We start from the raw sequence: 15857 nt of genomic DNA on the forward strand, positions 1-15857 counted from the left end.
ATGAGAAAGTGTGGCATGCAAGAAAGGTCTGTACCTTCATTTGTAGACTTTGTCGTCATAATGGAGAGAAGATTTTTAGGGAAAACTGATGTTTTGGTCCAGTTTGACCTCAGTTCCATAGTGAAAAATCATGCATATTTTGTCAGCAGAATTTGAGTATTTTTTCAGGAAGTGTTCATCTCAGAGCTTTTACATTTACTAATAGTTTGCTTGTCACTGGAAGAAGGTCTGAAATAGAAGTTAATGTGTGGTCTTTACGTCATGACAGTCAAAGTAATAAATCTCAGGCCTTGAATTTACAGCTCTCTGTAGGTGAACTTGGAAATTCTTAAGACTAACAATTTTGAGCACCCTTAAATATTAATCATAGTCTGATTTTTATCTTAATTTTTAATTTAAGGATTTTTAAAGCTAACAACATGTGATCATTGCAGAAATACAAAATGTTAATACTAAATGAATTTCCTGAAGGGAAAAATTAAAAAAAAAAAAAAGTGAAAACATATTTAGCAATTGATGTCATAGATTTTGCTTTTACCAAGCGATATACTGCTCTGCAATTTGGGGATTCCTCCCCATGTTTAAAAGCACTAAGTTCACAAAAATGAGAGTTTGGGAATTCAGAAATATAAACTTTTGAAAAAGAAGAGCTTTGCATCCTTCTGATTAGGCTGGTTATGATCTGGTTCTAGTAAGTCTTGGATTGGCATCTGAAACATTCATGAGTAGTCTAGGAGAGGTCTTACTAAGAAGGACACATTATAGACTTTGCTAGGCTACAAACTCAAGCTTGTTTCCTGAAAACCTTGAAGCTACTGACTTAGTTGTTTCTGTTCATGAATTATTGCTATAAGGTAGTTATTGTTTGGACTCAATGATCTTCCCACTGAACTATTCAGTTCTATATGATTGTTCTTATATCTTTTGTGTGACTATCTTCAGTTTTGCACTCTTGTAACATATACTTCAGTTGGATCTAGGGACTTAGAAGGCACATTCACTGTCTTGTGTTCCTTTAAACGTTAGGGGAAAAAAACAGAACACTTGGCCTCCTGCCTCCCCTGTTTGCCTCTCAAAACCTTCTGGAGCACCACCGTAGCGTTGGGATTGCTACGAGCTTCTGTGGATTTAGGGATTTTAGAAACAGGACTCTTTCCTCCCTTAAGCCTCTTAGATGCAAAATATTTACCCTTGTGCTTCCCATGCTGGCTTTCTCTGAAGCCCAGGATCAGCATCTTAAATAATTCCATTATGTATGTGCTTGCTTTTCGGATCTCTTCACCTCAGTGATACTTTTGTTAGTCTGTCTATCTTGCAGAAATGATCTTTGTGAGAGTCAGGACTGCTGACAGTCCTACTGTTGTCATCTTTCCAGAGTCTGCCAGTGGGAATGGTCCCTTACAGATACATTGGGGCTGGTGTCTATAATCCTGCTGATGGTTAGCTCTTGAAATGCACCTTGCTTGAAGAGGGCCAGCCTCATTACAACCTGCTGTAATGTTGCTCAGCTTCTTAGGCTTGTAAATTGGCAGACTCTTCCAGCCTCTGTGAAAATGGTGCTGTTTACATGAAGTCACTGTAGATTTAATTATTGCCCAGGGCTTGCTTTCCAGGGAGTGGGTGTCTTCTGTGACATTCTAAAGCTTTGCTGTGTTGTCTTTTATGAATATGCCATGGTAGTGTTTGTTTTTTGGTTATTGCTAACTTATATTAGATGTTTTTTAAGTGTGAGCAGTCTTGCAAAGCTGATAGTTGCTCAGTCCTAAGTCCTATCCAAGTTGCCAAGGTAATCTTACCAGTTGCATAGCTCAAATTGATTTTGAAGTTTTGGGACATAAGCAGAATGTATTGGGCCTGCAAATCATTGGTGTATAAACAACTCACAGGTTCAGAAACCATCTTGTAGCAAGAAGCTGAAAATATATTTGGTAGTATTTCAATTAGTCTTTCTGTAGCATCGACCGTTCAAGTGGTGGTCTCAATCGATTTAGACATCGGTATTCAAATTAAATACCTGAAACAGTTTCCACAGGAATGGTTTCCAAAAGAATGCCTCAACAATCCTGAAGTTTGATGTATTTGCCTACTACCAATAACAAACAGAAAGAATTTTGTTTCAGGTAGGTCTGTGGTTCCTTGAAGTAACATTGCCATTGTTGTGCTGAAAGGTACCAAAACCTGGTTTTGCTTTCCTTGTTTTCATTTTTGTTAGGGAATTTGGGAGATAATTCAGAAAGCAGTGAAGGTAATTCTGAATGCATCTCCACAGCTAATCTTTTTCTTTCTTTCTTTGCGATTAATTGAACGTGGATCAATTTCCCAATTCATTTTACTGTGTGATTGAAAGTAGACTCATACTAGCGTAAGAGGTAGCATGGGTGACTGGGGTTTGTGCAGAGGACAGCATCAATTCTTTTTGAAGTGAAGTGGTGCTAGTTCTTTATCGACCACTTTAAAGTGATCAAGAAATTGTAGTTCACTACAGGAAAGACACTGAGGCCTTGGAGGGTGTCCAGAGAAGGGCAGAGAAGCTGTGCTGGTCTGTAAGCACAGTTCTTATGGGCAGCACTGAGGGAACTGGGATTGTTTAGTTTGGAGAAGAGGAGGCATCATGTAGCAGTGATAGGATGAGAAGGAATGGCTTTAAGTTTCATCATGGGAAGTTCATACCTAAATACGTATCCACATCCATATCAGAAGCCTAATTTGAGGATGAATTATTTTCAGTACCCTCTGAACTAGTATGCTATCATAAGTGTTTTTGCAGTTAGTGGTATCAGGAGGGCTAAGCATTGATCTTATCAAACTTGATAGCTGAATATGCCATAAAAATGACAAAAGTTTTCAGTGCTGTGGTAAGCAGGAAGACTCTGAGAACACCACTGTGTATCAGGCTGCTGTCAGTTAGCAAAGCACCTCAGAAACAAGGCCATGAAACAGAACACCAGGCTAGACAAGAAAATGACTTGTACTAAAAGGTGGATTTTTTAGAGTGTGTTCTCCTCACACCTCTGAATATGTCAGTGTCTGGTATCCTTAACGGCTCTACAGATTGTTTTCTGTATTAGAACATTAAGTAAACAGTATGATGCTATTTTTTCTAGTCTGAAATAGGAAATTAGATCAGAATAGCAGCCCAAGGTTAAGCACTCTAAACACTGAACACTGAAAGCCTGACTTTCAGTGAATAGGATTAACTTCCTGTGGAGGCAGGGACAGGCAACTCAGGCAGAATAAGAATAAGGAGTTAGGATATACAGGAAGAAAATTATAAAGGCAAAAGCCAAGCTTGAACTTGACCTGGCCACTGGGGTGAAAAAGAAAAGAAAAATGATTGCCAAGCTGCTTTCCACCGTCTATCAGAGTTCCTGGTCAACCACAGAGGTCTCAGAACTGGAGTCTTGTCAGTGTGACTCCCATCTATAAGCAGGGTCATAATTCTGGGGTACTGCAGCTCTGTCAGCCTGACCTTAGTGCCAGGTTATGGAACAGATCACCTTGAAGGATATCCCATGGCATGTAGGGGGCAACCAGGGGATGAGGTTCAGCCAGTGTGGACTCACCAAAGTCAGGTGCTGCTTGACCAACTCCTTCTACGACCGGCTGACCCAACTAGTGGATGAGGGAAAGGCCGTTGACATAGTCTACCTAGACATCAGCAAAGCCTTTGACACTGTCTCCCACAGTATTTTTCTGAAGAAGCTGAAAACCTGTGGATTGGACAGGGGCAGTCTTTACTGGGTAAAGAACTGGCTGTATGGCCAGGCTCATAGAGTGGTGAATGGAGTCAAATCCAGCTGGAGACCAGTCACGAGTGGTGCTCCCCAGGGGTTGGTCCTGGGGCCTGTCCTCTTCAATATCTTTATTGATGGTCTGGGTGAGGGCATTGAATGCACCCTCAGTAACTTTGCAGATTGCAGATCACACCTCACACCAAGTTGACAGGAAGTGTTGATTTGCCTGGGGGTAGCAAAGTCCTACAGAGGGATCTGGACAGGCTGTATAGCTGGCCAGCAAGATTGAGTGCCAGGTCCACAACAACCCCAGGCAATGCTACAGGCTTGGGGCAGAGTGGCAAGAAGACTGTATAGAAGAAACAGAGCCGGGAGTGTTGGTTAACACTAGGCTGACCGTGAGCCAGCAATGTGTCCAGGTGGTCAAGAAGGCCAATGGCATCCTGACTTTTATCAGAAATAGCGCTGCCAACAGGAGCAGGGAAGTGACCACCAACTCTGGTGAGGTCGTACTTTGAGTACTGTGTTCAGTTTTGGGTCCTTCATTACAAGAAAGACATTGAGGCCATGTAGTGTTTCCAGAGAAGGGCAATGAAGCTGGTGAGGGGTCAAATCTTAAAATCTTAAAAATCTTAAATGTTAATTTAAGATGTTAATGTTAATGTTAATGTCTAAATGTTAATCTTAAATGCAAATCTTAATGGGGAGTGGCTGAGGGAACTGAGATTGTTTAGTCTGGAGGCTTGGAGACCCGGGGGAGACTTTTAGCGCTCTCTACAACTACCTGAAAGGAGCTGTGGCAGGGTGGATCAGCATCTTCTCCCACGTAACTAGAGCCTGGTCTAGAGGGAGTGACTTCAAGTTGTGCCAGAGGAGGTTCATGTTGGGTATGAGGAAAAAATTGCTTTTACAAAAGAGTGGTCAGGTGCTGGAATGAGCTGCCCAGGGAAGTGATGGAGTCACTGTCCCTTGAAGGTGTTTGATAGACATTTAGATGTTGTACTGATGGACATGATTGAGAGGGGAAATATTTGTGGTAGGTGAATGATTGGACTGGATGGTCTTAGAGGTCTTTTCCTATCTTGGTGATTCTGTGATTCTGTAGTTTTCCTGGGGTGGAGACTGCATGTGACATTAATGGCAAGGCTGTGACTACATGCACTAATTGCAAAATGCCTGGCTGGCTTTGTGTGGTCAGCTCCAGTGAGAGAGATGTTGGACTGCACTAGATTTGAACTGCATGTATACAGCAACACTATATAAACAAAGAAAGGCTTAGGTGGATTAAAAATGTAGCTTGTTTTGTCTTTACATTTCAGCACAAGGAAACCTTCAGAGTCAATGGAAATTAAAAAAAAAAAAAACAAAAAAAAACCAAAAAAAAAACCAACACAAAAAAGCTGAAAAACCAGGAACAAACTGTGTGAATATGCCAAAGCAGCATTTGGGCTAACTTTCATTTTAATTTTAGATGGAATTAAGTGGTGCTTATGTTCAAATTCCTGTGTTTAATTTTTTTATGGCCATTTAAACCCTACTGAAACTGTAATGAAGACTGCTGTGCCAGTGTTTCTGCTTTAGGATAGGTGAGGACAGTGAGTGCTTACTGTATGTAAAGACAGCAGAAAATTGTGAAGGCTTCAGTATTTAAAAAGTAACTTCTATTTTTTCACACTTGCTTTAGTACTGTTCCTGCATAAGAATTAGTCAAATCTGCTCAATGAAAAATATTCTGCTTTTGTGTTGCTAAAAATTTGCTTAACTGTGTTTGTGTTTTTTTAATCAGAAAATACACTGACACAGTACAAATTTAGGTAAATCTAGGATTCTTTTCGTGGTGATGGATGAAGGAAGTGTGTTTGCATCTTATAAAAATCTTATATACATCTTGTACTTGGAGTTGAAAATAGCTGTGCCTTTTGAGGAAATTTCAAATGAACGAAAAGACCCCTTCTGAGCCCTAAGCCTGTTATTGGGTTCCATAGCACTTAATCAGTATGCAGGAAACAGAAAGTAATCTCTGCTGGGTGATTGCTAGAGACAGTTTTTAATAATGATGAATTGTGTTTATAATACAAAAAGGAATACAAAATTGAGTGAAAAGTAAAAGGTGGTTCTTCAAGCAAAACAGCATGGTAGAATATATACTATCAGAGAATATTTAAAAGGTGAGAGTGAGGTTCTGAAAAGCAGAAAAGCAAATACTGACTTTTCTATTACGCACTTGAGATAAATTGTAAGGAAAACATGAATGACTGCAGCATAGTCAATCTTCATTTGAATAACAGTTTTCTGTGAAAATGCAGCTGCCTTCAGTCTGATATGATTCATTCAATGACTATATTTAAGTTATAAGGAATAAAACATCTGATTTATATTTCTACAATATAGAGCAAAAAACTCAAAATCTGTTTGTTTTTTTTTCTGATGAAGCATGTGTGGTGCTTCTGTGAAGACTGTTGGACAAGGTATCCCTAGAGCAGTTAGATCCCTAGAGTTGTGGCAGGCATTGTATTCCACTTCACCATATGTATCTGACTAACGCTGTACTGCTTTAAGGGAGACGTTTTTTTTCTAGGCAACCTGTTGCCTCCAGGCAATGATAACACTTTCCAGCCCATTACACATCTCACAGATGGAAGGAATGTTACAAGGGAAGGAAAAGATGCTTCTTAATTTAGCTCCTTTTATCTTGGAGTGAAAATCTTTATAGTATCAAGAATGTAGTATACAAGTGTGGTTTTATGAGCATAAGACTTAAGCAGTAGTTAATAAGTGTGAACACGACAGGAAAGAGGGGTGAAATACAGTCAGTACTTCAGATGTGATGTTTAGAAAAATGAAACAACGACACCCCAAGCCCTTAAAATTAACATTTGAAATTGCAGGTGTGCCATCGTGTTCAATTTCATGTTTGAGAATAGAGGAGGATATAGAAGTGATTTATTTTTATGCAGTAAAAATATTTGCTTATCAAAGCTTACCTGTAACATTTTTTAATTTTATGGAATTGAATGGCCTTTCATTATGCCATACCCAGTGTAGAAGTTAAATTCACTTGTAGTAAATCTCTTTGACTTATCTAGATAGAGGGCTGTTTAAAAATTACTTAAAACTCTTGGAAGAATACATCTGAAACACGTGTGTGAGACTTAGGATGTTGGGGTCTAATGACCCTTGCTAAATATACAGTAAAAATCTGTGATTTCATTTGGAGATTCAGATAATGTGGGGTACAGTAGCAAATAGAGTTTGGCCAGCTGCATCTCAAATGTTCTCAGTGCATTTTAATTTCTAATTGGTGCTGTTCCATCACACGTGAATCTCCTGTGCAGGATGGCTGTGCCATTGTGTCTTCAGCAAAAGCTTTTCTTCACACAGCGTGCTGAATAGTTGTAACTAGATCAAGGAATAATAAAGTAGGCATATGTTTGCAGAAGAACTTTAACAGCATTAGAGTGACTTTTAAAAAATAATAGGTATATGCAGCTTCTGGTGAGAGTATTTCCTGAAAACTCTTGTTCATGTCAGCTGCAGAAGGTTAAACAATTCTTTATACTACAAAAACATATTAAGACAAACTTTCTTAACTTCCTAAATGTAATTTTCAGGAAATTGAATTTTGTATTTAAAAAGTACAGGAGAAATTGTATTAGTAGCTAAATGAAATAAAATATCATACTAGTTTCAGTACATTATCGCATTCTGAGTCTTATATTACATTTCTGTCTTTGGTAAGATGAAACAGAAATTTGCAGCCTGAAGAATCAATATGCTGCAAGACCTTTCTTTTTATGGTCTGTGTATTTATGTTTTGTATCTGATGTTCTTGCTATAGAAACAATGTGCCTAGTCATTACTGTTTTTATTTCCTTTTTCTACATCCCATGCTGCAGTGGCAGTTATGTTGTTTACAAGACTCTTTCAAAATACAGCTAGCAATTTGAAATATCGAACTGCATCTTCAAACCTTTTACTGGAACTATATTTGCAAGGTTATATGGCTTGCTAACATCTGATATTGTTCTTCCTAGGCTTAATCTCTTCAGTTTTCCCTGTTAGGCTCTCATTACAGGACGTAGTGCAAACTGCTGTCGGGTAAACGTTTCTAAGTCCTAATCTTAATTCCAGAAGCTGGTAATACAAAGCCTTCTGATTTTGATTTTAGGCTGTATGCTTGTTCATTCTATTCATGAGATGTTATTCTGATAACCTTATCTCAAAGATGCTCTGAGTATTGAGGGCAAACAGAACAACTGTTGAATGCAGGGTTGATTGGAGGCGTTCAGTATCAAGAGGAAATGAACAAGGCGGTCAGGTTTGTTGTTCTGAGCAATGAGCAGTTTAGATAAAATTCCATTTTTCAGAATACAAGAACAAAACATTGAATTTAAAGGGCAAACAATTTTATAAGACAAAATTGCATTTTTACATAACATGTTATTAACTGATGTCACTAACTGGATTAAAAAAGAGATAAATTAGCAGTTGTGTGTCTAATCCTTTTGTAATAATGAATGCTTCCACTTATGAATTAGGACCTACGTTGTTTTTTTTTCATCTCACGCTTTATGTATAAACATAGCAGAACCTAATAAAGATATTCTGTTGGATACTTTGGCCTGGTGTTACAGCCTGTGTTAGATTTTCTGCTTTTTCTCCTTTATTAAATGCAAGTTGCTAATTATTCTTCATCTCATTAAAACAAAACAAAACAAAAAACAATACCTTTTTTTTTTTTAATCTTTAAGCATTCATCTGGTACTTCTAGAAGTTGATCGCTGATGCTGATTATTGGTTTACCAAAACACTGAATTCTAACCTGGGCTGAAGCTTGCTCTTACTTCCTCGTTCTGCTATTTCCCTTCATCTTCCTTTCTTTTGTTCTTCTCTGTAGGAACCCAAATCAGAGATGGATATTTTATACTATGGTCTGCTGTATGGACCTGTGACCATTTTAACTTCTTGTTGTGAGATGCAAACCTGGGTTTTGTTATGAGAATGCTATATCTGTCAATTTATTAGCTATTACCTTTGAAGTGGGTGGTTCAGGTATTCATAACAAATGAGGAGTAGCCTGGGTACTTTGAAACTTACTTAATGGGCACTCAGAGCAATGAATACACTGGTGAGCTCTACTCATAAAAATGGTTACAAATAAAGTAACCATTGAGCCTGAGCAGGGCTGCCACATCCTTCTGGAAACTCAAATGATTGTGCGTAATCACAATCTGAGGAGTCAGAAAAAGATCAGTTGAAAATGGAGAAAACGATTGAAAATAATAGGAGACAGAGGATGGAAGAAACAGCTAGCTGTAGTCCGGCATGCTGAGAAATCCTTAGACCAATTAGAGATAATGGATTCAAGGCATTTCCACTGGCCATAGACTGTAAGAGAAATAAACAGGTTATACAACAAATTAGTTCAGCACCTAATTTTCTGCAAGCAAAGAGCTGGTGTGGTGGTTGTGGTTTGTCTGTATTGAAGACATTGGCAAGTTTTGTATTTCCCTTGTTACATTGTGCCCGTCCCACTCCAGTGTAGCGCTTAGTGAGGATGTGCAGACAAATTGTTTCACACAGTCTACAGCTTTTTGTTTGCTCAGTAATTAAAAAAAAAAAGTTTGCTTTTCCTAGCTTGCACAGCTCTCAATCCTGCAGTGTGCTGCCTCTTAAAATGTATTTTATTCTTCTAACTGCTAATACTGAAGCCCAGTTCCAATTAAGCGGATACTGTCTCAGATGATGGCCCTCCCTTTGTTTAGGCACTTGAATGTCCCTGCATATATGGAGGCAGAGCTTTTTCCATTTCCTCTTACTAGATTACGGAACAGACAGCATCTCAGGAGAGTTAAAAAATCTTCTATTGAACTGCATTTTATTGTTTAATTTTAAGCATTTATCTTTCTCATTGTTTCATTCACTTGGGTATTAATTACTCTGTAACGTCTTGTATATTTTTGAGAACTGCTTTGTACTTTGCATGTTTAATTGGCCTGAACTAGAAATTCATGTTCCTTCATTAATGGCAACAAAGAATTACAGTCTAGTTCAGTAAATTCACCCAAACGTTGCTTGTTAGGGTTATAAGTTGCATTGCCTGTGTACTGATCATCACATGGCTCAGGAATGGGGACTGAATCTCTTCTGCAGTTTCAACTTTAACATATAATAGTATATATAATATTTAATCTACTTCAACATGTATTTTAAAAGTTTGTATTGTACTTCTAAGATGTTATTTATCTGGCAATAACTATTCAGGAAAAATTAATACATTGATATAGCCATCTATTTTGTATTTATAACATAGTGTGATGTAGTTGAAGTCATTTGGAAAGCTGAGAGATTTAAAGTAAGCTTTGTAACAGCACGGAATGCCATGCCACTTTATGAAGGGATAAATATGCTTTCTAGATTCTAAAAGCAAGTTAAAACAGAAGCAAAATCTATTCTCAAAGTGTGTCTCTATATAAAGCACAAGAAGATAATTAATGCCTCTTTTCTGAAAGATGGTGCAGTTCCTGGGAATATTTGTAAAGTCTTCTGGATGGTTTCGTGGAGTGTGAGAAGGAAGGAAAGTCATTACTCTTGTGCTGTGACAAACGGGTCTTAGCATATACTGTGTCATATAGTCAGGGGAATGCAAAAAGTTGAAAATCAACAGAAGATATGAGAGCAGGGGGTAAAGAATGCTAGTGGTTGTTACATATGAGATTTGGTGGTGCATTCCAGAGTTAATGAGATAACTGACAATAGTTCAACAGATAAAAGTTCTCAGCATGCTCTTTCAGCTAGATAACTGCATGCCTTTAAGCTCCTCAGAAAAGACTGGCTCTGCTAAGAGTCATTACTTCACCTTACAAACCTTAATAGCACAAGGACTGCTCTGAAAGAGATGCCTCCTATTTTATGATGTTGGCCCACCATGTCAGAGGCAGAAAGATGCTGGTGGTATGGCAGTAGAGGTTGAAACTTCCCACCAATGTTGTATTATGTTGTTGCTGTGCAACAGATGGCAGCAGAGGGACAGTCTGACAAAATGGCACCTGAGGTGGGAGTGCCTATGTAGCAAAGGTGTCTCCCAGTTCCTTCATGTGGAAAACATGGCACCCATTGACATTCACTGACGCTTGCTGAATGTCTGTGGAGGCCAAGCAGTCGGTGTGAGCACAGTGAGGTGGCACGTGGTGTGTTTCAGCTGTGGTGACAGCAGCAGTGTGTCACCTGCACCTGTGAAGGCTTTTAGGGAATGGCATGCAGGCTGTTGTTCATAGCTGGTGAAAATGCAGAGCTTGTGGTGGTCTTTGTATCTGCTGTCTTTGTACTGAGTCCTACGTAAGTGATACAGTGAGTGCCAAGTATGTGGATGTATCCTTTGGAATTGTTTTAGAAACTCCAGAGACAATCATTTTTTATGGAAGCTTTCTTGAAAAACTTTTCTGACATTTTGGTTTGAAAATGATTCTTTTTTTTTATTTTTATTTTTTGAAGTGGAAAAGGAACACTATTTTTTTTTTTAATTCATTTTTCATCTTTTCATACTGCAGTAGCCACCTGATCATTTCCTATTTTTCCATCAGAAAGCTTTCTACTTCTGAAGTTGAGAAATAATTTGTGTATTAATAAGAGCCTCTTCCAAATGAATTTTTGCCTTGCATTTTTTTTTCGTAAGGTACAATATACTTCTACAGTTTATATTTAAAACTTTTCAAAGTTATATTTAGACAAGAGTTTGCCTTCTGAAGGATGTCTTCAGCTCTAGTAACTGCTTTAATCTTCAGGATAATCATGCCTGGCACATCTGATGTATTGGATTCATCTTTGTTCATAATACGCGCCCTTGAATTTCCCTTGGGTGGAGCACTTCACCATTTTTATTATCTTTTTTTAAAAAAACTTCTGAAGTTGAGGATTACTGTCTTTTGTGCCTTGTCCTGTTCTCTGGAATATTAAATCTAAAGATGTCATGGTCAGTCTCTGTGTCCTGTGTCAGGACACTCTGAACAAAAAAAAACCAGACTGACAAACCCTGTAGGTGCTGACTTCAGTGTGTTACACCTTAATGTTTGTCCTCAGCATTATCTCATGTTATGTAAATGGGAGCCGGTTGGAATTTATTGCCCTGGTGGCTTTACCTGACTTCTTTGTACTGGTTACCTGCTTGTCATACATAGAACACTCCTTTTGCATCTGTCATCAGTTGGATAACAACTAATAATAGTACATCCTGCTCTATTCCCCTCATTCTATAGTCTTTCTTCATCTTCTTGTACTTGTCTTTTTTCATCTAGAGATGCACAACCTTTTTCCCCTGTTGCAGTTAATCACCTCTTTTCCCCTGGTCCTTCCCAGGAGAGAGAAAACAACTGTTCTGAAAAAGTGGTGTATGCAAAGTGCTCCTCTTCTCCATCCTTATTCGAGCCAGGTCAGCCGTGGACAGCTTGATTTGCAGTGCCAAAAGTGAGGTCTGCCTTTGGTGGTACAGAAGTGGATAGTTTAGTATATCTAGACAGTTTTTTTTCTCCACAGCTTCTACCTCTGTGTGCCTATTCCTGTGAAATATAAGCTGTTTGAGCCTGCATACTCCAGAACTTTCTGTTTTGATTGGGGTTTCTGGAACAGGCTTTTGTTAGGGAGGAATGGCACATGTAAAGTAGATGCATCAGTTGGACAGTGGAAGGTAGCTTCAAATTGAGATTAATAAGGTTGCTTATACGACTTGACAAAGGCTGTCCTATTATCACCAGAGTTAGTGATGTCCCCTTTTTGCTCTAATTTCATCATCTCTTCCCTAAATATCTTTGTTGTCTAGTGTAATCAAGAAGCTCTCACATTTTTATTTTTTATTTTTTATTCTTTTTTTTTTTTTTTTTGTTCCAGAAAGTTAAGTGCTTATTTTTCTGAACAATGTTCAGAACAACAGATGTTTTTCAGGAGAACACCATTGGGTTGGTTGTATAAATTAATTTAATATTCTCTGTTGAAGTATTCAGAAGCATTGTGTTCCTTTTGGGAATGAGGTTTTATGAGAAAGAACCAAGAATAGAAGATTAATTCTTTTTAGAAAAACATGTTTACTCTGGACTTGACTGGTTGGATACATTTTCAATATCCTGTTCATTTTCACTGTGTGTAATGTAATAGTACCTTCTTATAATTAAAAATAAACACACAAAAAGAAAATAATTTGTTCTTTAATCTTTAGGGTTTAAATTGTTTATTTAATGTGGGATTAGGTGTTTCTTTTGTTTTTTGTCTGTTTTTTGTCCTCTGTTTTAAAGTATATCTTAAAACCTGTTACAGGCCTCAAGTCATCAAGAAGATGAGCAAGTGATCCTTGTCAGAACAGATCAGAGTGGAAGGGCATGGCCTGTGACTGCGTCAACTGAGCCACAGGAGCCTAAAGGAGGACGGAGAAAGAGAAAGATGGTAAGTTTTATAGAAGTGAGTATTAAGGAGTATAATTCAAAAATGATTTTGTAGATGCACTTGTATGATGCAATAGTCAATGTGTCTTATCAGAATGTCAATAGGTAGTTAAAAGTTCCCTTCAGATGATGATTGTAATTAAGTGATAGAGTACATATTTATTAAGTGTATATTAAGTTTATTTTCAGATTTACATTTCCCTGTGGACCACTCTAAGGCTTATTTAAATGTATTATCAAATGTCTTTTTTTCTCTTTTTCAAATTCTTACAGTCTCTTAGCTAAGTAGTTTATGTTACATATTATTTGTAAATAGTAAAGTCTAGCAGAGCTGAATACTTCTAAGATAGTGTCCGTGACTAATTTCCCTTTTTTCCTGATAAAAAATGCTGCTGATGGTAAGAAAAGTTATGACCTAACCTTAACAGAAAAGTGTTTGGAGTGCGTGAATCTTGGAAGCTGGAGCAGCATTTTATAATTTGGATATTTGCTTGCCAATGGTAAACTATTTGATCTTGGGGCTGGGGGAGCATCCAGTATCTCTATATTTCTAGTATGTACTTGATTGGTAAGACAGATCAGTTTGCAATAATGCTATGAAGGGGTGAAATATACAGGGGATAAGGAATTATTTGTAATCCTCCTATTGGTTTTGTCTTGGAAAGATGCCACCTTTGGCATGTGGTTAATGACCATATCCTACCATATCCTTTTTCAGTATTTAGCTTAGTTCTGCTCTGAAGGGCAAACTGTTTCTTTGTGCACTCTAAGATGGTGGAGCTATCACATTTATACAAATTTATACACGTTTATACAAATTTTCAGTAGTGTTTGTAATTGCTTGTTTGTTTGTTTGTTTGTTTGTTTGTTTTAAACTGCAGTTTAAAAATAGATAATGGAAATTATTGTTTAAAATATTCCATCTTTGTGAACTGATGAGCTGTTTTAGTGAATTATTCTGCATCTTTCCAGAGTGGTAAGCTCTGTCAGCCTGAGGATATAAGAGATGTAGGCAGTATTTTTACCTAGGCATACTGAAACAACCGAAGAAAATGGAAAACCCTCCTTTCCTTAGGTCAAATGAAGTAGCAAGTGCAGTTGTTTCAGATATGTTTAGCTTGATCCCTCATTCTTTAAACTTGCTGAAATTATTGGGGTCTGAATTTCATACTTGATCTTTCTCACTAGATTAATATTTATTTTCATTGTTTGTTTCCAGGTCACGACTCATGTAGATAAAGAAAGAGTAAGATATTTTCAGGATGATGACAGTATGAGCCTTCAGGATTTAGTCAAAAATGAGAAAATGAGAACAGCAGAAGATCAGAATGCGTTGTTCATGCGTATGGCATCAAAGGTAAGGCAAGGGTTTATGAGCATTTTACAGTCAGAAGTATTGAGAAGGCAATAAAGTCTCACTGTGCTAGGTTTGTTGCTTTGATGTTCTCAAGTCATGGAAACCTGTGTGCATGCAGGACATACGATGGTTCAGTTCCTTCATGAGCTGATTGTTCTGCCTGTTTCTTTTAAACTTCTGAGATAAATTCTCTCAGTGTGCTGTACATTAATTTTTTTTAAATGCACAGCAAAGTCTGTTTTCCCCGAATTAACGATGAATACGAGCAGCATTTTCTTAGTGCTTAGAATCCAGGGGAGTACCATAAAAGTGGTTTTGTATTTGTTTGGTGTTATTTTATTTTCTCATTCTTATGGTGTTACTTGAAAGAGTCAGATAATGTCCAGTAGAAAATATTTAATCTGTTGTGATAAACCTTCTGGCACAAAGTTCTTCTGGAGAGGTTATCAGAGCTTTAGATAGTAATGTGGTTTATGCATCTAATTCAGCTGCTTCTGGTACCTCTCATTCTGTCCCACTGGCATCCTGACATGGGGGGAGTGGGCGAAATGCCCTTACGATCCAGTTTTAAATAGATGTGTTGGTGCCAAAAATGACTTGTTTTGTCTCCTTCTTTACCCTCCCTGCCAAAAAAACCCACCTAATATATAAAACTTTTGCTTGAAAACCCTTCTACTTGTGCAAGATGTTACTTACAATACATGTCATCACCATGCAAATGTGGAAAAGTGAATGAAAATATAAGGACACAGTAGAACTTCATACTGTTCTCATATGCTAATAAGAATAGCAAAGAGAAATAGTCAGTGTATAACTCAAAAAGCTTATTATTTGTATTATCTTCTCTCCTTTAATTATTTTCTTTAGACAAGGTATCTTTCATGAGAAATGGTGGTGCTTTGCGTGTTTATGAAAAAAAATATACATATGTGGCTGGATTTTAAAATAAATGGTTCAAATCTGAGTATTGAAGGTAAATTCCTAAATCAGTATTGAAACTGAAATTACCATTAGCATGCTTAATTTGCCATGTGTTTTGTCTGATGCATTCACATGACTGCTTCCACAAAGTAGTTCACAGGCTTGCTTAAATTTTTGTGGACTGATATTTTCATGTCTCTGAAAAGAATAACCAGACTAATTCATTTTTGCTGAGTTTGGTATCAGTAGAACTCCCTCTTCGGAGCTCCTGAAGAAGCTATCAGATCTTAGTCTTAATGGTGATTGCTCCCAAAGCCAGAAATATTCATTTGTTTGGATTCTTCTGAATGCACCTAAAAGACCATTTGGACTTCTCTGAGAAATGTGTGTATCTGGTTTTTTTTTTTCTTCTTT

General features: G+C 37.6%; 1 protein-coding gene across 1 annotated transcript in view; it reads left to right on the plus strand.

Moving 5' to 3' along the window:
- The window catches only part of CWF19L2 (CWF19 like cell cycle control factor 2), a 63004-nt gene that overhangs the window by 22277 nt on the left and 24870 nt on the right, over nucleotides 1–15857 (plus strand). Inside the window, exons 11-12 of the mRNA XM_048935155.1 lie at nucleotides 13041–13166; nucleotides 14385–14522. Of these exons, the coding sequence (XP_048791112.1) occupies nucleotides 13041–13166; nucleotides 14385–14522 (264 nt within the window). The remainder of the gene's footprint in view (nucleotides 1–13040; nucleotides 13167–14384; nucleotides 14523–15857) is intronic.

Source organism: Lagopus muta, chromosome 1, assembly GCF_023343835.1.
Source record: "Lagopus muta isolate bLagMut1 chromosome 1, bLagMut1 primary, whole genome shotgun sequence".
Classification (NCBI taxonomy): domain Eukaryota; kingdom Metazoa; phylum Chordata; class Aves; order Galliformes; family Phasianidae; genus Lagopus; species Lagopus muta.